The sequence below is a fragment of the Eumetopias jubatus genome, unplaced genomic scaffold (genome assembly GCF_037043125.1).
Source record: "Eumetopias jubatus isolate StellerSeaLion01/CBP00866 unplaced genomic scaffold, mEumJub1_p1.0 scaffold_14, whole genome shotgun sequence".
Lineage (NCBI taxonomy): Eukaryota > Metazoa > Chordata > Mammalia > Carnivora > Otariidae > Eumetopias > Eumetopias jubatus.
The window spans coordinates 84,742,507-84,764,750 of NW_028274820.1; the positions used below are offsets into that span (position 1 = coordinate 84,742,507).

At 50.5% G+C, this 22,244-nt stretch overlaps 2 protein-coding genes across 7 annotated transcripts in view; one reads left to right on the forward strand and one right to left on the reverse strand.

Moving 5' to 3' along the window:
- Nucleotides 1–14,103, reverse strand: part of LRRC4 (leucine rich repeat containing 4) — a 91,633-nt gene extending 77,530 nt beyond the window's left edge. For 5 of the 6 annotated variants that reach the window (XR_015766803.1, XR_015766804.1, XM_028105006.2 and 2 more), the window contains exons 1-2: nt 13,291–14,103; nt 11,240–13,104 (exon numbers count right to left, since the gene is read on the reverse strand). Coding sequence is in view for 4 of the 6 variants with exons in the window: in XM_028105006.2 (XP_027960807.1) it covers nt 11,240–13,004 (1,765 nt within the window). In the remaining 2 variants the exon portion in view is untranslated. Of the gene's footprint in view, nt 1–9,409; nt 13,105–13,290 lie in introns of those variants that run through there. The other variant, XM_028105004.2, reaches the window with a different exon arrangement.
- SND1 (staphylococcal nuclease and tudor domain containing 1) overlaps nt 1–22,244 on the forward strand; it is a 410,120-nt gene that overhangs the window by 338,971 nt on the left and 48,905 nt on the right. The gene's annotated exons all lie outside the window — the stretch shown is intronic.

Consider the following 22,244-nt stretch of genomic DNA (forward strand, 5'->3'; position numbering starts at 1 on the left):
AGCTCCAGAGTGGGGGGATGCTGCCTTCCCCATCCTGCCAGGCCCCTAAGAGCATGGTCAGAGGCTTGGAGATTGGGATCGGGAGGTTCTGCTCCCCATCTTCTGCCCTCTGTACTCACTGTGGGACTGCCTGCCTGTAAGCCTGCCTCAGCTCCCAGAGCGGCCTGCGCATCACCTGGCGGTCTGCTGGTGCCAGGATGCCCTGGACCTGAGAGGGTGCATGAGAATAACTACTCAGTGCCCACATGTTTCCTGTTGTCTCAGGCTCCAGGTGTTGCATTTGCTGAAGTTTTAGACATGAGAGATGAGATGGCTCTGTTCTCTCAGGGGACAAGTGGGGAAAGATGCCCCAGCTCACATTTCCAGGGTCTGAATTCCAAATGGACAACCCCATTACCAGGCTCTTAGTGTCTCCTGCTCTCCACACCACACCTGGTTCCACCTCAGGCCATTTCGTACCAGCAGAGGGAAGCCCTAGGTCCAGCGGCAGCAGCACTGCTCAGGGGCAAAGTCTTTACCCTTGGAGTATTTTGTAATCTGGAGTAGTGAGGCCTCCACTTCCAGACCAGAAACGAAACGGAATGACCTTGTGGGGTGGACATGTACAGCACAGCCAGCATTTGTTTGGGTTGTTGATTTCCACATAGTAAATGGTTCTAGTTGCTACTGAATGTCCTTGCCTCCGTGTGATGGTCAGGTTCTGTATCCACCATGTTGTTCATGCAGGGATGGGGGAAAGATAGCTTTGCCACTTTCCTCTGGCACCTGAAAATGGTTCTCCGTGCTACACGGAGTTAGCACTCTGGAGAATCACCAGGGAGACCCCTCTGTCTCCTGCCAAGCTCAACAAGCCCTGCCCATACACTACTCTGAATCACACCTCCTTCCCCAGCTCAGCACAGGGCGCCGCCTTATGGGAAAGTCCTGGGTGTCAGCAGGAGAGGCATTTGAGGAGAAATGAACTGATGTAGGAAGGGGGAGTGCCGCTCAGTCATCTTTTAAGCAGAAAGGAAAAGGTCATCAGAGCCATATGGGGCCAGGCTTGGATTATTGTTGACTCTGCCTTGCTGCAGCAGAGGGCTCAGCTCACTGGGGCCAGCGCCAGCCACTGCCAACCCCATCCAGCTGCCGACGGCCCAGGCACAAAGAAACGTGTGCTCTGTGTACACAAACGGGTCTGCACACCGGCGTGAGCCCGTTTTTAGCCCTTGCCCAGGAAGGGCAGCCCATGACATAGTAATTTAATTAAATGTACCTCCCTCCATGGCCCACACATTTGAAGAGGTTTGGGGGGAAATGAATCTGGCTGAGGAACATTACCCTGCCGCCCTGGCACTGCCCCAGAGCTGAGCCGCAGTGCCATAAAGGGTCTCGCCATCCTGAATCCGGCCCAGGGCATCTGTCTGCACCACAGGCTCTCTGGCCAGGCTGCCTGCTGGCACCTCTGGCAAGGCAGCCTCTGGAAGCATTCCGTCTCCATCACAAGGAAGCCACCAGGGGCAAAATAAGGGGACTCCCCACCCCCTCCTCAGCAGCCTCAGCAAAAACTAGAGCCCTGGCGTTATCTTTCCCCGCTGATTTCCGTGTAGAAGAAGGGAGAGGGCCGAATGGGAGGACCCCCACCCCTTCAACTGACACCACAGCCTCAGTAATAGCGATCACCCCAGTTTCCATGTTGGCCCACATTCCTGTACCTCTGTCCTGGAAAAGATCCATATTTAGGGGCCCAAAATTGATTCCAGTGAACTTATCACCATGTTTCACATCTCAGATGCTCATCAGTTTTTGTCCATTGTGTCCGAGCTCAAGCCACAGTCCGCACCCCGGAGCCCTCCCCCTGCCTTCCAGCCAGCCAGTGCTTGTCTTGCATGGAACTCCTCACTCCTCCGGAGGCACCTAAGCTTTCACTTTCTCTTGTCAGAGTGCCTGCCCATTTCATCTTCTCACTAACCTCTAGCCTCCCGCTCAACCTTTTATATCCCAGGTCAGCAGTACCATGCCCGCTGGAGAAGAGCATTCTTTCTCGTGATCCTCACTCCCCACCAAGAGCATATCTTCCTGGCTGGCTAATCTCTCCTGCGTAATGTTAGCAACACCTCCGGGAGAAAGGGAATTTCTCTGGCACAGTCTGTCTCAACACCAGCAGAACACAGGCTGTTGCTTAGGAGTGGGAATCATTAGAGTTAGGCCATTATTGGAGGGGACCAGTCTCTAGGGGGGCTAGCAGAAATTACCACTCCTTAATAGATGAAAACTCATTTGCCGGAAGCCCCTGCCCTCCTCTTTATTTCTCTGCATTCTCCACCTCCCTTCTCTTCCCAGCTTTGAAGTCAAAAAGAGAGGTAACGCAAGCCCATCCAAGATGGCAAATTTCTGCTAAATTAACTTGGTTAAAAGATCCTTGGTTGAAAGCGGCTGTTCTTTTAGAATGTTTCTGTTGGGACTTGGCTTAAAACCATCATGAAGGAGACAGATTCTGATTAAATGTATGTGATAAAATTATAGCCAGGACCACTCCATTTCCCGAGAGGATTTGTTGAGGTGGCTAGGAGACATCTACTAGCTTCCTAGACCATATTTCAGAGAAGACCCTGGAGTCAACCTGGGCTGTCTAAGCTTTCCCTGCAAGGGTCCCCTTGTTTACAAAGGAACCAGGGAAGGCGAAAGACGTGGAAGCAGGACTCCAGACTTCTCTGCTTCTCCAGTGGTCATCTTGACCTTGAACAGACCTCTAACATGATTTTTGCCTCTGTATGCCTTCCCTGCACAGGGATGCATGTTCTTTACCTTATAGCTCTTTGCTGTTGTAGGGGAAGGGGGGTAGGTGGCATGAGCAACAAATGTTCCTTTTAATTTATTACCTGTTTGGGCTGCCATCAGAACTCACATGCCTTGGAACATTTGTGGTTGAAGAGAAAGGAAGAGTTGCCTGATTTCTCAGCTCTAGCTGTTTGAGTGAAGTCATGAGTGGGCACTGTGTCAGAGCATTAAGCACAGATAAAGCACTGGTGTGAAAGGCCTTTCCTTCTTCCTCCCTCTCCTCCCCTCCTCCCCCTCCCCTCCCTTCTCTCCCTGGAAGCAAACTGTAAGGGATTGCACCCAGTCGCCAACTCCAGGGGACACTCCTCACTTTGTAGTTTCTGTAAATGGCGCCCCCTGGATTTGTCAGTCACCGTGGCCCTGCTGAGGTTCAGTAGCAGTGCTGGGTTGAGAATCCAAAGACCAGAGATCTGGTCTCTCCATCACCAGCTATGTGACACCTGAGCAAATCGCATCTCCCTGGCCTTCATTTTCCTCATAAATAAGTTTTCTGAATTAACTTAGAAAGTCCCTTCTCTGTCTCCACATCCCTGAATTTTGAAGCTATAAACCATCATTCTGGCCTCAGCGTTTTGCCATCCCAAGGTTGGCCAGCCTTGATAACACACCCATCATGTGAAGGTGGCCTCAGCTGACATGATACCATTGGTCAGAGCAGATGTGGACTTCAAACGGGAATATGGCAGAGGGGGCTAAAGAAAGGGAAAGCTACCCTGCAGGCACAGCAGGCTGGACCGAGAAGGGCATGGAATAGGCCACTTCCTCATTCTTCTTGTTTTCGTACCTCTCTGTGGCTTCAGAACCTTCTTCTGACACACATGCACACAGTACACCCAGTAGGTGCGATCACTTCCCTCATCAGAGTAACCAAATGAAATGCAAACATGCTTGGAGATATCTCAGTCTTGCCAAGTATCTCCAAGCCCTCCTCCCCATTTCTAATTAAAAAATTATCTTCTCTTTCACTGGTTCCTCTAGCAGTCTCTTCCTTGGCCCTCCCTCCTTTCTTACTCCAGACTGTCCTAATTCATCCCCTTAAAGAGATGAATTGGAAGAATATGCTGTCATGTCAGAAGGAAGCCATTGTCAATTCACATAGGCAAAGCTAATAGGATAAAGTATTATCCAACTTCCTTTAAGTCCAGAAATTAAGTCTTGCAATAGTAATAGATTAGAACTTGTAACCACTGCAGCTGCTGGCTGCAGGAAGAGGCTGTTAGTATCCGAGGCCTCAGCTCCATTTCTGGGCCTGTGCTGGGCCTTTTGTGAGGGACGCACTGAGCATTCCTGCAAACATTGCTACGCTCTGTGGAGAGCTGCCTGTAACTCATTCACTTCACCTACAGGGCAGAATCTGAGTGGGAGAAGCTGTCTGAATGGTCTTACTGAACCCGGATGAGTAGGTAGGTGAAGGGAAGAAGCCAGGGCCTGGAAGACTCTAGGAAGAAGTAGCCAGAGGCCAGGAAACCAAACTTTGCACAGGGAACAGTTAGTGTGTGAAAGCTCTACTCAGTCATCCTTGCTGACTCATTGAGCAGGTAGAATGACTTATCTGGTGACTAAATCAGCACCAGCGCAGACATAGGGAAACCAGAGGTGAGACCTTAAAGAAACTTTAAGAGACTATAGATGAAGGACTTGCCTTGGAAGAGGAAACTGCATGAGAACTGTTGGAAGAGTCATCAATCTTCTGGAATGGAAGGGTCTTGCAAAGATGTCCTAGGTCCTATCATGGCAAATGATTATCCTCAGATGGGGATTATGGAGGGAAACACCCTGATAGAATTATTGGAGGGTGCTGCTTATTAGGGGGGTTATAAGGAGGTGGATGGGTATTAAAGAAATGCGTGGATTAAGGACTGTCCCTTTGGTATTTAGTAATCAAAACTTTAGTAATTGTTCTAGTATTGTTCCTGGATGCACAGAATGAATGACCATGAAAGTACCTAAGTACTACTTTGCTCCATCTAGTCCCCACACCTGGCATTAGGACAGCCTCTCAGCTCAGTGCTTCCCTGCTGGAGGGTCAAAAATCTTAATGGGATAAGTTAGGGAAGACACCGTCCTCTCAAATGCTAACACTCTTTGACAAGAGAGCTTCTCCCAGGGACATCCCCCACAGGCCTCAGCCTAATCTCTCTGACTCACTGCCAGGGTCCATGTGCCCTGAACTCACAGTCATCACCATTTTTATGGGAAAACACAATTTATATGATATCCTCCCACTGGAGTAATACTCTTTTTGTGTGGCTAAATAGTGACTTGCACCACCCTTCACTGTGAAGAGAAGTGAGGGACCAGATTCAGAGCAAACCCCTGAATGAGCCAGTCAGGGTCAGGATTAGATTACAGTCCTAAGGGCCGGGTTGCTTTCCCCAAGCAGGGGACAGCCTGCAAGATAGAGAACAGGACTGTTGTGGGTAGGTGGTTTGGCCCAAGTACTGACGGCAGAGCTGGCATGTACCAGAGGATAAAACCTGTGATCATCCTAAAATCTAATTCTAGCTACTCATTAGGAAATCAAAATGCATTCTCTCTTAGGCTTCTCTTGGAAAGTTAATCTCCCTGCTTTTCTTCTCCTCCGTTCCATGCCATGAATTTCACACTTAACAGTCCTCCCCCATCCAGGGTCCAGCCAGCCTCTTGCTTGCTGGGACAGAGGAATCTCCCTGGCTTTCCTCCTTAACTGCATTGCAGACCCTTAGCCTGTGTATCTGCCATATAGCTCCGTTCTGCTCTCACTTGCTCAAATTATGGTGGGTTTTTGTTTTGTTTTTCCTGCCTGTATTTTCTCCAAGCCCTCTAATTCTGTTTTGAAGCCCCAATAGCTCCTCTCTGTGCTGCCTTCTCCCTCCTGGTGCCTCAGACCTCCCCTCCCCTAACCTTCGTAAGGCATCCTGATAGAGAAACAGGGTGAGGTGGAGAAGACTCTAGGAAGTTTATCCTCTCAGTAAAGGACCAAGGTTTCTGAGATAAATGTATCCTGGCCCAGCCCTCACCTGTGCATCATCACCAACAGCAGCGCCTTTCCTTTTTTCTGGCTTACTGCAAAGAGAGGTCATCTATTCCTGGACTAAAATGGTGCCTTGGGCCAGCTAGAGAGCTGGATTAGGGAACAGAGCACAAGGCAGTTTTCCTGGGGAGAAAAGTACAACCCATCTTTCCCACTGGGTCTGGGCTCATGTAGATAGTGCTGTCCCCTGTTCCTGACTTCTTGATAAGCATCCTTCCTCTGTGGAATAGCTCCAAGGCATGTTCTCTCTTTGGGCACAGAGGAGGTTCTAGAATAGAGGTGGTGATTGAGGAGGGCTGGTCAGTTGGTCTGTATCCTTAGGTTTATCATCAAATAACTACCAACAGTACAGCACTCAGTTACCATTCTGAGTGTGATTTTATTTATATAATTTTAATTCTCATAACCTATGTAGTGGTGAGGTGTAGATACTCATATGTCCATTTTACATATGAATAAGCTGAGTATTTGTCCCAAGTCACACAGATAGGAAGCAGTGGAGCTGAGATTCAACTCAGGAATACCGGATCCAAAGTCTATACTTGTAAGCACCGTGCTGAGTTGCTTTGCAAGTATGTATGTTTCACTGATCTGGTTCCTGAAGCATTTATCCCTGCTCCAAGAAGCAGTTTACTTCATTTTAATTTAAAGCAAAGATGAAAACAACCTTAATCTACAGCCCAAACCATTCTCATCCCTTCAGGGGTAATGGGTGCTTTCTGAATGCTGGAGACCAGGAGAGATGCTTTGGGGCCAAAAGCTGCCTTGCAGTTCAGCTGAGGCAGGATTTAGAAATGGCGTGAACAGTGCCTGCATTAGCCGATGGCATGGAGTGCTGAGTGCCAGCAGAAGAGATAAAATCAGACATATGTTTGGACATAAATGTTCTATCTCTCTCTTTTTCTTTTTCTCTAATTTTAATCCCCTGCTGCTTTGTTGCAGTAAAATGTCGGGGCCTTAATTGTGGGCTCTGGCCCCCTGAGGTAGTATAATGTGGGCTGTATAAGGTCCCCTTGGCCCTCTCCTAGCGCTGTGCATCTCCACAGAAAGAAGCCAGAGCTCTCCACCATTAACGGCATGGACTCTGGACCTCTTCCCCACCAACAACAGGAATTGTTTTGCCAGGGACTCTCTACTACATTGTTCTGCCCAGCACCCAGCAAGTTGCTGGCCTCGATACATGTTAAACAGTCATGATAAAACTAATGTCTCTAGGCCTTAGAAACGATCCTGTCTACTCTCCCTTCTTTGATAATCAGATGCAGCATAACACCAAAGAGTGACAAAAGGCCTAGAGTAGATTATGGGAGTGGCAGCCACAGACAGCATGGCACTTAAAGAGCTGGGGCTGGGGTAGGTATAGTGGTGGAGGGGGTTAAGGAGCCCCCCAGTAGTCTCATCATTGAGCCAGACAAGCAGAAACCATTCCACTATAGAGCACTTACTCTGATAGGTGTTTCAAGACCTCTGCCACTCTACTCCGCAAAGCTTCCAAGGCTGAGGTTGGGAGAAGGCCAAGTTACCCCTCTTCCCTTTGTGAACACCCTGCCTTATCTACGTTACCCTGTCTCTGGCAGCCATCTGCCATTGCCTCAGGATCAGAAGTTGTGTTACGTGCAGTCCCAAGAATCAAACTCCTTGGCACACGTGGCCCTTTGGCTGGCTGTGGGGCCCCTGTGGTCAGAATTCTGGTCAGACCTTGGAGGGCAGTAGAGCCAGTCCTGAAGGAGATTGAGCACCTCTAAGGAGAACACAGCAATATCTACAGGAAGGTCCCATTTTCATTGCATATTGGCCAGGAAAGAAATAGGTTCTTGAAGGCCCAGAAGAGCTTGAGTAAGGAAGGCACATTTGACTTGGGAGTCCAGAGATCTGGGTTTCAGTCCCACCTCTTCCACTCACCAGCAGTGTGACCTTGGAGGTATCTTTCCATTTCTCTGGGGCTGTTTCCTTGACCAGAAAATGTAAAGGGATTAGACTAAATGATCTTTCATGGCCCTTAAAAAATTCTCTAACTCCCTATAATCAGCAGCAGTCTTTCCCTCTTAATGTGTTGCTACAACTACTCCCCTGAAGAGCTACCAACCCATGTCCCATTCTTAAGTAACAAACCCTATAGCTTGGCCGCCAGGCCTGAGGATGAGTCACCAACACAGCATGAAAGGCCGCACTATCCGTGCTCATGGAACTCCTGTCCGAAAAGCTGTCCCAGGTGCCTGCTACAAAGGAGGAGATACCCAGCATTACGGCAGTGGAGGTTTGCTGCTCTAAAAGCTGCAACACTGCCCAGGTCGAGGAGTGGACCCTGTGGGGAAAGGAAGTACCCTTGCAGCTCTCAGGACACTTACACCCAGGAACCATATTCTCAGTCTCCCCCACCTCCTTTCAGCTTCCTTCTGGAGAGCGCTTCTCCCTCAGCCCCCAGGCCGCGGGTGTTTGTTCTTAGGCCTCTTCCCCAGGGATATATCCCTTCCCTCAGCTCTCCGGTTCAGCCACAGACACTTCATTCCAGAGCCAGTGTATAATCCCTCACTATCCAAGTAGCTGTCACAAAAGGAGGGGCATGAGGAAATTGGAAACACATCCTCTGTTTCTGAAGCAGTTACTTTCTCCACAGTTGCCCCTGAGTGTGTCCCCAGGAAGCTGCTCTAAACAGCATGAGTTGTCTTGTGGCACTGGGCAAGGGAGCATTTCTTGCTTTTTCAGCTGGTCCTGGCCAAGTCCCACCCTTTACTCTGCTGCAGTTTTCTCATTGTATTGGCCGTAGGGTGGTAAAGGAGAGGCAGAGGGAAACATATACGCGGAGCCCGGAAATGTGAGTGGCAGTTTCTAAGTGTGCACCATGCATGCATGCTGCCACAAACACTGACACCCAGAAATGACACATATATACACCCAGGGGATTAAGAATTGGCCCCTTCTTAGCCAACTGCTGCATAGTGCTGCCTCTCTCCCTGTTCAGTGCCAGAGAGATCACACCCACTCAGTCCCGATTCCCTGCATTAGTATAAAGCACTGAAGAGACGCAGGGTCCGGGTTCATGCAGCTTCCCTGGACGTCATCACTCGGGAAGCATCAGGAGACAGATACCCACGACCACCAAGACATGTTTGGCTATTTGGCACCCAGAGAACAGAAGGAACACTGCCTGTGGGAAATTTAAACCAAACAACATTACTGCAGACCTCTTAAACCCAGGTCCCCCAGGGTCCCTGGGGAGAGTCGGTGCTGCCTGACCAGCAGCTTCTGCTGAGGTGGCATTTAACTTCTGGCCTGGTCCCAGGAGCTGAGGCTGACCCATTTCCCCTGCTTTTCCAGGGCATCGGGAATTTGGTTCTACCCCCAACAAAGCCAGGGACTAACACACTTAGCTTGTGGAAGGTGCACTAGAATCGGGGTGCTTTTATTTAAGCTAAGGAAAGATTGTTGACAGCTTTAGCATTTTTAACATTGTCTTCCCCTCCCACCTTACCTCTCCCCTCCCCTTCCCTTTTTGTCTTTAAATAGAAATGACTTGGTTGATGCTGGTAAGAACCTATAGGATCTTATTCAATTTAACCCTTTGGGGACATTGAATTAAAAATTGAACAATATTTATTAAAATACAAAAATACACTTTTCTCACATTACAATCAGTGTTCTTTTGTTGGCATTCCCCCCCACCCACCCGTCCCACCCCTTTCAAATCTGAACCCTTTATTTCTTTTTAAAGCTAAAATAATAAGTGAAAGAAGTTACAGCATTAAGTGGACCAGAATAACAGAGATCTCTGCCTTCGCCACCCACGCCCACCCCTTCTCCTCCACCTCCTCCTGAGGTAGGCCTGGGAGAGGGAAGCCTTCCCCCCATTGTGTTACATTCAACAGGACTCCTTGCAGAACTCACTTCTTGTGTGCATGTGTATCACTTTTGTTTTAACTGGATTTCACGTCTTTTTTGTGAACCATCCTGTTCAGTCAAGGCTTCATTATACTTTAAATGAGCCTGTGCCCTTTTTCTCTCTCCACTCATGTTCTGCCCCCACCCCATCACCACAACCAGTTGACATCAGCTATAATAATCCCTAATGAATCAGCATTTAGAGTAGTCACCAAATCACAAGCATGAGAAAAGCTTCCACTCCCCCAAGCTCCCCAATCCCAGCCTCTCCTCCTTCTCCACCTTAAAACAAACAAAACCTTTATAAAAAATCATAAAATGCCATCATTGTCTACAATCATTTGTCAGATACCAGGAACAACAGGTGGACATGGCACAATGCTAATTTATGGCCTCCTGTGAATACATTCTCTCTGCTTCTGCTCTCCCTTCCCACCCCCCCTCTGTTGCCGCACCCCCTTCAGGGGCCTCCTCCCTCTCAAGGGAAACCCTGAATAGACACATGTCCTGCAAAGAGCGGGTTAAACCCATCTGCAGGAATCTGGTGCATTGTGAAAGCATTTGACTGAGAGCTACGCCAGCTCCCTTCCTTCTCTGCTCCTTCCTGAGGCGCGCTGTCAGGCGGGGCACACGAGTGTCCCAGTGCACCAACCAAGGAGACTTGTGCACATGGACAGACGGAAAGACTGAGCCCCTTTAGGGAGTCATTTGAATTTTGGTGGTTTTCCTGTTTAAAGAACAGTTACAGATCTATCTTCCCCTTGGCCTCAAGAAAAAAATTATTGCCTCTCAGCATTTTGGCACAGTACAAATCCTTGGTGCTTTTTTTTTTTTTTTGTATTTTTAAAAATAAGATAAATTTGCAAAGACAGCTCTCAGCTTAAGAAAGGTGTCTATAGAAATGGGTAATCCTGTATGCTATGAAGCATCTATTAAAAAATGACAGTCGACCCCCCACCCCCACCCCTCAGCAGCCCGCACCCTACCTCTTTAGGGATGTTTGTCGCTGTTTTTAGTTTATCTTAGCAGTTTCAACCTTAGATCAGAAATCTCTTCTGGCATCATAACAAGTTGACTTGTGGCTTCTGCCCCACAGCCTTCCCAAGAACCCCACTCCCCCTTTAAATAGAACTTACAAGTTAGAAAATAGTTTTGTTTTGATTTTTTGTTTTTAAATTTTAATATAATCTGTTTCTTTTACCAGCCCATAGATTTAATATATAAGCATATACAAGAAAAAGTCTCTCCCCACTCTGTACAAAAGTTGCTGTCGTGTGTGTGTGTGTGTGTGTGTGTGTGCATTCTATTGCATTTTATAAGTTTTTGGGGGGAGGGGGAGTCATATTTGAGTTTCCTGTACCTTGTCCTTGGTATGGGTCTGAATTATATAAGGTTCAGAAATTGTGGTGACTGTGGGGTGCAGAGAGTTCCCCAGGCTGTTTTCTGTCCAGTGGGCCCCATGTGCTGGTTTGTAGGTGTTGTAGTTAATATGGTCATGAATTGTGGGCAGCACTACTGCCCCCTCACCTGATACACCGGATGGAGCTGCTGTCGCTGCCGCAGACGCCGCCGCTGGGATGTCTTCATCCACCTGGATAATCTCAACTGTCCGGGCAGCTGTGACTGTACTCCTCTGCTGGTGCCGCTTACGAAGTTTATAGAACACGATCAACATGGCGGCAGCTAGCAGAGTCACTGCCACGAAGCAGCCAATGATGATCTTGGTGGTCTTCATGACTTCATCCAGGCTGGTCTGCATCTTATCATTGGTGTCTGTCACGGGTACCTGCTTGGGCACGCGGGTGGTCTGAATGAGCACCGTGGTAGAGGTGGTATATGCCGGCTGATAACCCGTGGACGTAGTAGGAACAGGCTTGTACTTGCGCGTTGTATCCTCAGGTGAGATCTCGGTGGTCTCCACTGTGACAGTGGTGAAGAAGCTGTAGTTAGAGGTGTTGAGCTCGGCCGTGCTCACGTTGAGGTAGGCCGAGGCGTTGGAGTTACCTGCCACGTTGGTCACCATGCATGTGTATACCCCGGTGTCTGAGAGCAGCACATGGGAAAAGTTCAAGGTGCCATCGTTGAGGACAGAGATCCTTGGGTGGCGGGAGGCGTGGCTGAGCACTGTCCCATTGGGCAGCAGCCACTTCACAGAGGACATAGGGGGGGTCCGACACTTAAGTTCTGCCATCCGGCCCTCAGAGATATTGAGGTCCCGAGGTGCATCCATGATGAAGGGGGCAGAGCACTGGAAGGAGGCCTGGTCCACCTCCACCAGGTAGCGGCCACGCATGTGCAAGGGAGCATGACAGCGGCCACAGCAGGTAGAATTGGTGGGTATGTACTCCCGAAGCCACCAGGCTAGCCACAGAATGTCACAATCGCAGTTCCAAGGATTGTGGTGTAGGTGCAACTCCACCAGGTACCTCAGTGGGGTGAAGAGGTCATGGGGCAAAGAAGAGAGGTTATTGTGGGCCAAGTTGAGTTCCACAAGTGAGGCCAGCCCATCAAAAGCATTTCGCTCAATCAGGCTGACCTGTGAGTTCATGACCCATAGCTTCTTAAGGGAGCTTAGGCCATGGAAGGAGCCAGGCCTGATCTCAGGGAAGTGGTTCCCTGACATCTCCAGCTCCTCCAGCCCCACCAGGGGGGTGAGATTGGGCATATCTTTAATGTTGCACATGCCCAAGTTCAGGTACTTGAGGTTGAACAGTCCCTCAAAAGCGCCCTCAGAGATATACTCCAGCTTCTTGAGCTCCCCCAAGTCCAGGCGCATGAGGGAGGGCACCCGGTTGAAGGCATAAGAGGGGATGCTTTCTATGGGGTTGTTGCGAAGCCAGAGCTCCCGCAGCTTGGACAGGTACTCAAAGGCCCCACTGGGGATGACTGTCAGCCAGTTGTCGAACAGCTCCAGGGTGTTGAGGCTGGCCAGGCCGTTGAAGGCCCCCACCTCGATCTGCCGGATGGAGTTCCTGCCCAGCTGCAGGACCTCCAGGTGGTGGAGGTGGCGGAAGGTGTCGGCCTGGATCATCTGGATATTGTTTTCCATGAGGTTGAGGTACCGGGTGTTGGAGGGGATACCCTGAGGGACCTCGGAGAGGCCCCGGCGGGTGCACACCACCTTGCTGAACTGGTTACTGCATGAGCAAACGGATGGGCAGTTCTGGGGCCCCGCGGAGGCGGCAGCGGCGATGGCTGCACACAGAATCCACACTTGCGCCGTGAGGTAGACGACGGGGAGCAGGACGGCATTCCAGGTGTGGTGCACAGTTACCTGCCACAAGAGCTTCATGGTGTGGCACGTTCATAATTCACCATCGCCTGGGATTTTGGCTCGGAAAGGAGAACCAGCCCTACCCCGGCTTAAATGAGCTAGGAGCGCCTCTTTCCATCTGGAGAAGGAGGTGGGGAGGGGGCGATTAGAGAGACGGAGCAGACCGGCGCGGGGGGGGGGGGGGGAGATGCCCAACTAGAGCGTGGCCGCTGTCCCCAGCCCCCCGCAAGGCAAGCCCTCCGAAAGCCGAGACTTTCTCTCCCCCGTGGCAACCATCCCCACCCAGTGAGTCGCTGTCACCTACCTCGGAAGGAAGGAATTGGCGTGGTGTCCTTAAGCGTTCTCCACAGGAGCCGGCCACGTCGTTGCCATTCTTACTTCTTAGTTTTAATTAACAAAAGGGGGAAGTCCAGGGGGTGGGGAGGGCAGAGGGGAGGGGTGGGGAGGGAGGGGTGGGGGAGACAAAATGGCTTCTAGTAAATCCGGAGCAGGCTACGGCGAAGCGGCGGAGTTGAGGCGCGCCGGGGAGAGCCAAGGCCCGGCGGGCTATGCAGGTGCATGCCCCCCCCTTAGCCGGAGGAGCGGCGCCACCAGCGCTTCCCTGCTTTGTCCTTGGACCCTGGCACCGGCTCGCACCAGCCACGGGGGAAGCCGCTTCATCGCCGGAGCGTGCCTCCGGCGCCCCCAGCCCGCTCCCGCGGCTGCCACCCGGCGGGGGTGAGGGGGCGCCCCGAAGCCTCCCAGGCCGCGCTCGTTGCTGCTGCTGCGCTGCGTTGCTCCCTCTCCTTGTGTCGGCGGCTCCCGGCTGGAGGCAGCTGATGCAGTCGTTCACTCGCGGGGCTGCGAGAGTTAAGAGGAGGTGTTCGAGGCTCCTTCGCCCTCCCCAGACACACACCCCCTTCTTTCCTCGCCTCTTCTCTGAAGGGTTAAAAAGACCAGAACTGGGCTTAGTTTCCCAGTCCGCCGTCTGCCGGTGCGAGGAGCAGCAGTTCGTCTAGCCCCCTGAGGGTCAGCGGCGTGGAGACAGCGCCGGGACCAGGTCCGCCGGCCGGAGAAGCGCGCGGCGGCCGGGTGGCGCTAGCACCGCAGGCCCCTTCAGGGAGTCCGGGGGCGGGCGCGGGTCCGGCGGCGGCGGCGGCGGCGGCGGCGGCGACCGCGACCGCAGCCCCCGCTGGCGCGCAGCCGCCCGCCGCCGCCCGCCGCAGCCGGGCCCCCGGCGCGCCGCCGGCTCAGGCTTTGTGCCGAGGCAGCGAGTTCCGGGCTTTGGCTCGCGGCGCCTTCAGTGGCTGCAACGCCCGCGGACTGCTGCAGCGGCCCGAGCGCTGGCGGCGGTGGCGTGAGCAGCGGGGGTCGCGGCTGCGGGGAACGCTCCGGAGCCCGAGAACATGGTCCGCGCTTGCTAGCGGCGGCGGCGGCGGCAGCAGCGGGGCCCCTGCGCTCGGCGCCCACCGTCTCCTCCTCGCGCCGGGCTCGCGGTGTTGCAGGCAGCAGCCACGCAGACTGCTCTCTCATCCTTTTGTCCTTCAGTCAGAACGTGAATGTACTGCTGACGCATACTGTTCTGGGGAGAAGATTAGCGTGATGCAGTGCTCTTATGTATTAACACCGCTCCCCCTCCGCTGCCTGCCCTCGAGGGGTTAACGCCGGCGCCTTCCAGCGCCGCGCCGCGCAGCCCCGAGCTCCGCGCCTCCGTCCGATTCCCTTCCTCCCTCCCTCCCTTTCCCCTTCCTCCCTCCCTCCCTCCCTCCTCCCTTCCTTCCTCCCTTCCTCCTTCCTCCTTCCTCTTTCCTCTCTCTCCCCCACCCCCCACCCCCCTCCCCGGCGCTTCCTCCCCGCCCCCTCTCGACGAGGGGAGCGGAGCGGGCGAGCGAGCCGGAGTGAGCGTCAAGTGAAGGGCCGCGCGCAAGTCGCAGGCGTTCGCAGCTATTTTGGTCCTGCCGAGGGAGCCGCCGGGTGGCCGCTGATAGGCTGGAGCGGCGGGGCTGCTGCGGGAGCGACCGGGGCCCGGGCCCCGCCCCGTCCCCGGGCCCCCTCCGGCTCCAGACGCTGTGGGCTCCGGGGCCGGGAAGCGGGTGGCGTGGCGGGGCTGCTGCAGTTGGCCGGCCTCCCGCCCGGACCGCGTCATCCTCACCCCCACCGACTGTGACGGGGCGCCTGGCCGCACGGCCCGGGCAGCATACTAGAGTTCGGAGCTGCATGGTGGGGACACGGGGGCGGCTGGGGCTGCTTGGAGCCCGAAGACGGAGAGCCTGGGCTCCGCGGCCCGCCCCATGCTGCTGCACAGATGTCTCTTCGTCCTGCCCCCTCCCTTGCAAATTTCCTCACTCCTCCTCGGCTTTAACTTTTAAATGATTGTTATCTTACTGAGGGCTGCAGGGAGGGCAAGCGGTGGAAGGAAAGACCAAGTGTGAGGAGCCCGGGCAATGACGACCTGGGACAGCACAGCAGCCGGCAGGAAGGATTGAGGTGAACTCCCAGAAACCACGGGAGAACCTGCTCACTCATGGAGCCTCAGCCACCACTTCTCACTCTTTTAGCAGTCCTGTGTCGCCCTTTCCCCTCCCCAAGCCGGGCGAATGGAGTGGGGTGGGTCTTAAAGCCTTCTGCCCCAGGGCTTCACTGGCTCCCCTTTGTTGCTGAGTCTCCCTGAGAACTAAATAGCAACCTGCTCCCACTTTCTGGGGAAGAGACACCCTGGGGCATTTGACAGACCCGTGAAGGAGAACCGGACTAGGTCAGCCTTTTCCCACCCCCGAAAAAGACTGCCCTTTCCTCTGCCTAGTGGGGGTGGAGCCATCTGTGGCTAAGCCCTGGGAAAGCCCTAGAATATGGCACTGGTTTAGTATTTGCTTCTTTTCAGGGGCTGCCTCCAGACTCTCCTCCCTTGTGCCCCACACCTCCACCTTGGCAAGCTTGCTTGTTAAATAAACCATCACCTGCATGTGGGCTAATGCCGAAGAATGAGGAGGTCATGGATTTTTCAGCTCTCTACATTGTACGACACCCGTATCTCGGGATTGTCTGCTGCCCAGTAACCTGGGCAGGGAATATGCCCTTAAATATGCCGGGGAATTCTTGAATTCCTGGAAACAAGTTCCACTGTAGGCAAGCTAGATTCCCCACTGATTACCAAGACCTTTTGATCATGCATTTGCAGTCAAATAATAACTTTAATAGTTAATATGTTGCCTAAAATTACATAGTAAGTGGCAAAGAGCCAAGATTTGAACCCTGGCATGTAGCGGATGTGTAGAAACTTGGGCGTGGAAGTAATTCTCCAGTTTGCTCACATTCGATGAAAATTCAGGTTTCACTTATCCACCTCAAAAGTTATTTACTAGGATGTTTACTGCTGCTCTCCACTATATGGAGAGAGAGAGAGAGAGAGATTTGTCTGTGTCCTTGTTTAATCTTTGTTTATCCAGTGAAGTAATTGCCACAGTTGCCTCCATTTTACAGGTGGAGGTCCTCAGCTCAGGCAGGCAAATAACACACTCAAGGTCATACATCCACAAAACAATAGAGCCAGCATTTCAACCCAGTCTTCTCACCTTGAGCCCAATATTTTCATCACTAACAAAAAAGTGTTCATTGTGTCCACACTGCAGAAATTAAATGACAGAAGCAGGAGGGGGCGGGGGGAGACTGTAAAAAAGTTCAGTGAAGGGTATGTGAGAAATAAACAGAACAGAGGATGGGAGAGGAGGGGCTGAGAAAATACATCCTTCAACTTGTTTTACTCCCAATGACTAATCAAAAGAAAGAATGAGAGAAGTGGAGGTGAGTCAAACCCTGATACTAGGCTTCCTCTGGGCTCTTTAGTGGCTCCTTTTGCTTTCTTAGCTAAGCCCTATCTGCACATCATCAGCTTCAAGCAGGACCCTATTATCTTACAGATCCAGGGAATGTAATCCTATCCTGACAGGGATCTGTGGAGGAGAATCAGAGGCTTACTGATGAATGGTTCCTCTCCTTGCCACAGCTGGCGTCGAGCTGGTAGAATGTCAGAGGACGCCCCGGCCAGGGTCTGATGGCACTCTGGAGTATGGCTGCCCTTACCTCCTCAGGTAAAAGAGGGGTCTACGCATTTCCATTTCCTGCCAGTGCAGGCAAACTCAGACCCCATCTGTTCACTCCAGGCACTGCTAATGAAAGGTTATGCCCCCATATTGTGTAGGTGGATGGAAGGGTGGGCTGCCTTGTATCAAACCAGTACTTAGTAATGAGCTTGTCTCCCAGTAAATATTTGTGAGTGATTGATGACCATGAATATGCCCAAGCTTGGTGCAGCCCATGGAGTTCTGGATGAGGCTGCTTTGCCCTCTGTAGGCCAGCTGAGCTGAGAGAGCACCACAGAAGCTATAGGCTAGACTGAGGAGGCCGTAGAGCCACGGCGGCACACAGCCTCTCTGAACTGAAAGTGCCACCAAAACCTCTAATCCTGTAACCTGAGGATCATGTAGCCATCAGCCGTTTTGCTTCAGAGCCCCAGGTTCTGACAGCTTCCTTGATTTGGAGTGGTGCGAAGAGAAGAGGAAGGCTTAAACTTTAAGAGGAAGGGAAGGACGAAACGCTGAGTTGAGACTGTTGTCACTTGTGGTTTCGCACAGAGACTGCTGTGATAAAGCCAGAGAGAACTGAAGAAGCCAGCCGGTGATTAGTCAAGGCTTTTGTCAGCAACTTGGTACCTGCCTTAAAGTTGGAATACCTGAGTTCTACTCTCCTTTCTGCCACTGGCTAGACACTGTTACAGATCTTAAAACAGCTCCAAACATTGGTTTCCTCATCTGAAGGAAATAGACTAGAATATTCCCACCAGCTCTCATAGTCCCTGATTCCCACCTCTTCTCAGATACATAGCTCTGTGAACGAGATTGATCCATTGGGATGGTAGCCAAGACTTGGAAATGAGCCACACAGTTGAAGAGAGTGCTTCCTTTAGTTTAATCTAGAGATCCACAGTGCCAGAGCAGAGTAGATCACACTTTGTTTTCCCAGCTACTAAAAAGGCTGATAGATCCCAGAATGTTAAAGGTATCTTGGAGATCATCTGGACTCAACCTCTCATTAATGTCATTAATGAAGTTCAGAGAAGCATACTGACTTGCCTAAAGCCACATGATTGACTCACATCAGAGTCTGTCATTTCTGAGCTCCGTCCCTCAATCAGGATGATAACGTATTTGCATTTAAGCCTGGGGCTTGAAGATATTTCCAAATGCTTATCTTCTGTGGTCTTATATGCAGGTGCTATCATTATACTTTGTTGGATTGGGATCAAGATGGGTCTTCGATAGAACCAGTCTGTCATTCTGAGTGACTTTGGAATCCTAATAAGAAGTGAAAGAAATGGTCACCCAGGGAACTGACTCTTAAGGAGACCCAGGATTGCCTCACTCAGCCAGGTTAATTGGGCTCATGGTAAAGCCCAGAGCTAGACTACTCCCCACCCTGACATGCGTCCCTGAGCCATTATCCTGAGCAGCCACTAGATGTCCATAATGCCTCATAGGGATTGCCAGGAGTGAGCAATCTTCGGCAGGGTACTATCTTGGCCTCCAGTAGGCTTTTGGGTCCCTTACGATAGGTCCATCGGTAGAAGATTACATATGCTCTGAACCTGTAGTTCCTGTTCTCAGTACCGTTGGGCTGCCAAACCCTACTCAGGCACCTTTTCCATTTTTATACTTTTTTTTCTTCCATTTGAGCAAAGAACAAAACAAGAGCAAAGGAAGAAAAGGGTTTTTGGAAAACAGGAAGAAAGGAAAAGAAATTCTATGGAAATTATCCTCCACAAATGAAGGAAAGACACCAGGTGATTGGTGAATAAGCAACAAGAGAAGAGTATAAGAAACCGTCTGTATGGAAATAGTCACCTCTTACCCAAGGCAATGAACACATTGTGTGTGCTTGACTCCTCCTGAGTTGGCATTTCTCACTCTCACCCATGTATGCAAACCCCCTGCAGGGTAACACGTCATGAGGAAGTCTTTAATGGGTAAAGTCGCCATTGCAAAATGATCATAAGGTTCTTTTTCTTGGCTGTGATCCTTTAGTGAAGCCGTGGCTGTGCCATTACTGCACATGGTCATAAAGGAAATACCTTGAGTCCTTGAGCCCAGTGAGTCAAGGTGACACCGCTGTTCAAGAAGTACCCACTCTTCCGCGTGCCCTCAGCATCCACTGTTCTTTTCCCCCCCAAGAACTCTGTTCTTCAAGGAAGTCAGAAGGAAGTGGACAAAAAAGCACTTTCTCTGCAAGTCCCATCCAGAACAATTTGCAAAAACCTCAGCGAAGAAGAGACAAGATGCTTAATAAGAATGGCAGAAAGAACTCGAGAATGGCAGGGCCTTTCCCTCTCCTGAGGCTAGTTTCCTGGGGCTTATGGTTTCTTTGTGGGCCGCCAGGCCTGAGTGAAGGGAGAAACCTCCCAGCGCCCCACATGGCCTCCTCTTTTGGAATAGTCGGTTTGGTGCCCATTTTAGCCACAACCTCCTGAGTGTTCAAACACACCAGAGGTCCAGCCAGAAGCCTTAGAAATGTTCACCTCTGCGGGTGCACTGGCCCACTACAGGCTCTTGTGTTCTAGCTTTCTCTTTAATTCCCTTTGTACAGCAGTAACAGTAATGATGTGAACAGCAGTTCTTACTTGGGAGTTCTTACACATGTAATCCTCACCGGTTTCGTGCAGTGGGTACCATTAGACTCCCCATTCTGCAGATGAATTTAAGCAGCTTTCTCAGGGTTGCGGAACTAGTAAGTGACTGTAGTAGTTTCTTGAGGCTGTCATAACAAATTACCACATATTTGGTGTTTTAAAACATCAGAAATTTATTCTCTCACAGTTCTGGAGGCTAAAATTGCAAAATCTGGCAAGGCCCTGCTCCCTCCAAGGGCCCTAGGGGAGAATCTGTTCCTTGCCTCTTCCAAGCTTCTGGTGACTGTCGCATTCCTTGACTTGTGGCTGCATCGCTTCGATCTCTGCCTGTGTGGTCCTGTTGACTCTCCTCTCTCTCTCTCTGCTTTGTGACTTACAAGGATACTTATCATTAGATTTAGAGCTGACCTGGGTAATCCAAGATGATCTCATCACAGGATCCTTAATTATATCCGCAAAGACCCTTTTTCCAAATAGGGTAATAGAGATCTGGGGATTACGATGTGGACATATCTTTCTGGGGGCTCATCCAGCTTATTACAGTGACAGAGCCAGGTTTCAATCTCAAATCTGTCTAGTGCCCACATTCCAACCACTGTGAGGTACCACTTAAGAGGCAGAGGAAGGGAAGGGTACATCTGACAGCCATGGTGTGGCTCCCCCACATACCTGTGCTTGAGGAGTAGAGGAGCGCCCCGTCAGCTGGACAGCCCCCGGGAAGGGAGGGAGTCCCTCAGTCAGCTCAACAGTTAGGACAGAGCACCTGAGCCAAGTGAAGGGGGCAGGCTGGCTAGACAAACTTAAGGAGTCTGTGTCCTCTTTTCTTTATGCTTCTCGTGATTCCTTGTTTTGGTAATTTGCTCACTCTTTCTTTACCTGGCCTCTAGATTTTATCCCAAAGATCTTAGAACATTTAAGCATTTACCAGTCATACTAGAAGTACCTTTTGACATTCCTACAAAATCTGGCTCAAGTATAACTGTCTCACATAAATGTTGAGCTTCCTGCTCATTGAAGATTAAGAGAAGCCTTAAGATCAGAGTCCAGCGGATACAGATGTGGGACTGGGAATTATGCGTAGAATAGCTTTTCAAGTATCACCACCATAAATGTGATCCTTAGGCAGGGGTCCATGCCTTGCAATGAACCTTTTCACAGACAGATTTGCTGAGTGCGTGTAAATGTGCTCATATTTTGGTTGGGAGAAACCCAAACAAGTTTTTCCCCCAAACTGGCTCCTACAAGATAGTTTGGAGCTTGAGGGGAATAGGCAGATGTATGTGCGCTTGTACGTGTGTTAGTGGGCATTACAGTGGTGGTTATGAGAGTATTCTGGAGTTAGAGGCCTGGGTTCAAATCCTACCTCTGCTTCTTGCATACTGCATATGGCTCAAATTCTTCATGTATGACGTGGGATTAATAACTGTAATTACTTTGTGGTATTATTGGGCCAGAAGGAAGTCAGGGAAAACACGGTCCATCTTAGAAGATTGTGACCACAGCAGCTATTATTTCCTCATGTGGAAATTAGCATAGAAACGAAGTAATTTATCCAAAATTAATTATTGAGATAACCCCTTTTTTTTCCTCTCCGCCACCCCCCCCCCAGACTTTTGTGTTCTTGGTAGCATACCTAATTTAGACCTTTTGATTCTACATTAACGATAAGAAGGTGGTTTCTGTTGTTCTTACCAGTTAATTTTTTTTAAGATAATTTTTTAACTTACAGGTCAAAAAGAGTGCTGATATACCCTCCACCCAGCTTCCCCTAATATAAACATCTTAGATGACCACAGAACATCTCTTCAAAACTAAGAAATCTACCTATTAAAGGCATCGCTTTTTACTCTTGCCCTCTACAGTGTATTCTCCACAGCTGCCAAAGTGATCTTTGTGACATTCTGTCAGATTGTTAATGATTTGCTTAAAATGCTCCCATGTCTTCCCTTCATAATTGAAATGATAACCAAACTGCTTACCATGGACCATAGGCCCTAAGCCATCAGGGCCTTGCCTGCACCTCGATCCTCAAATTTTTATCATCTTCCTCATTTCCTACACTTCGGCTGTGCTGCTCTTCTTTCTTCTCTTAAAATACTCTAAGCCTATTCTCCCCATTAGGGCCTTTCCTCTGTCCTCTACCTGGAATGTTTTTCCCCTACTCTTCAGGTGGTTGGCTTCTTCCGGAGCAGGTCTCTTCAGAGAGACTTTCCATGACTACCTTGTCTAAAATAGTCCCACCACTCACAGTCATGTTACATTATGGGTTTTATTTTCTTGTTTGATTTACCATTATCTGAAATGATCTTGTTTATGTGTTTGTTCGCTTATTTGTTACACATCCCCATGAAAGCAGAGGCCCTTCCCATCTTGTGTCCAATACCTCGATCATAGTAGTGAATTATTTCAGAGGAAAGAGAAATATTCTCTGGCCATGTGAATAAGTTCAGGCCTCTCTAGTCATATATCAATAGCCCAAGCCCTGCTCTATAAATCTTTGAAAAGACAGGTGAAGAATCACCAGGGTTGGGTTTGGTTTTGTTTTATGTTGGGAAAATTAGGGAGGATCCTAGTGACCTTAAGGTTTCTCCAGTCCTCAG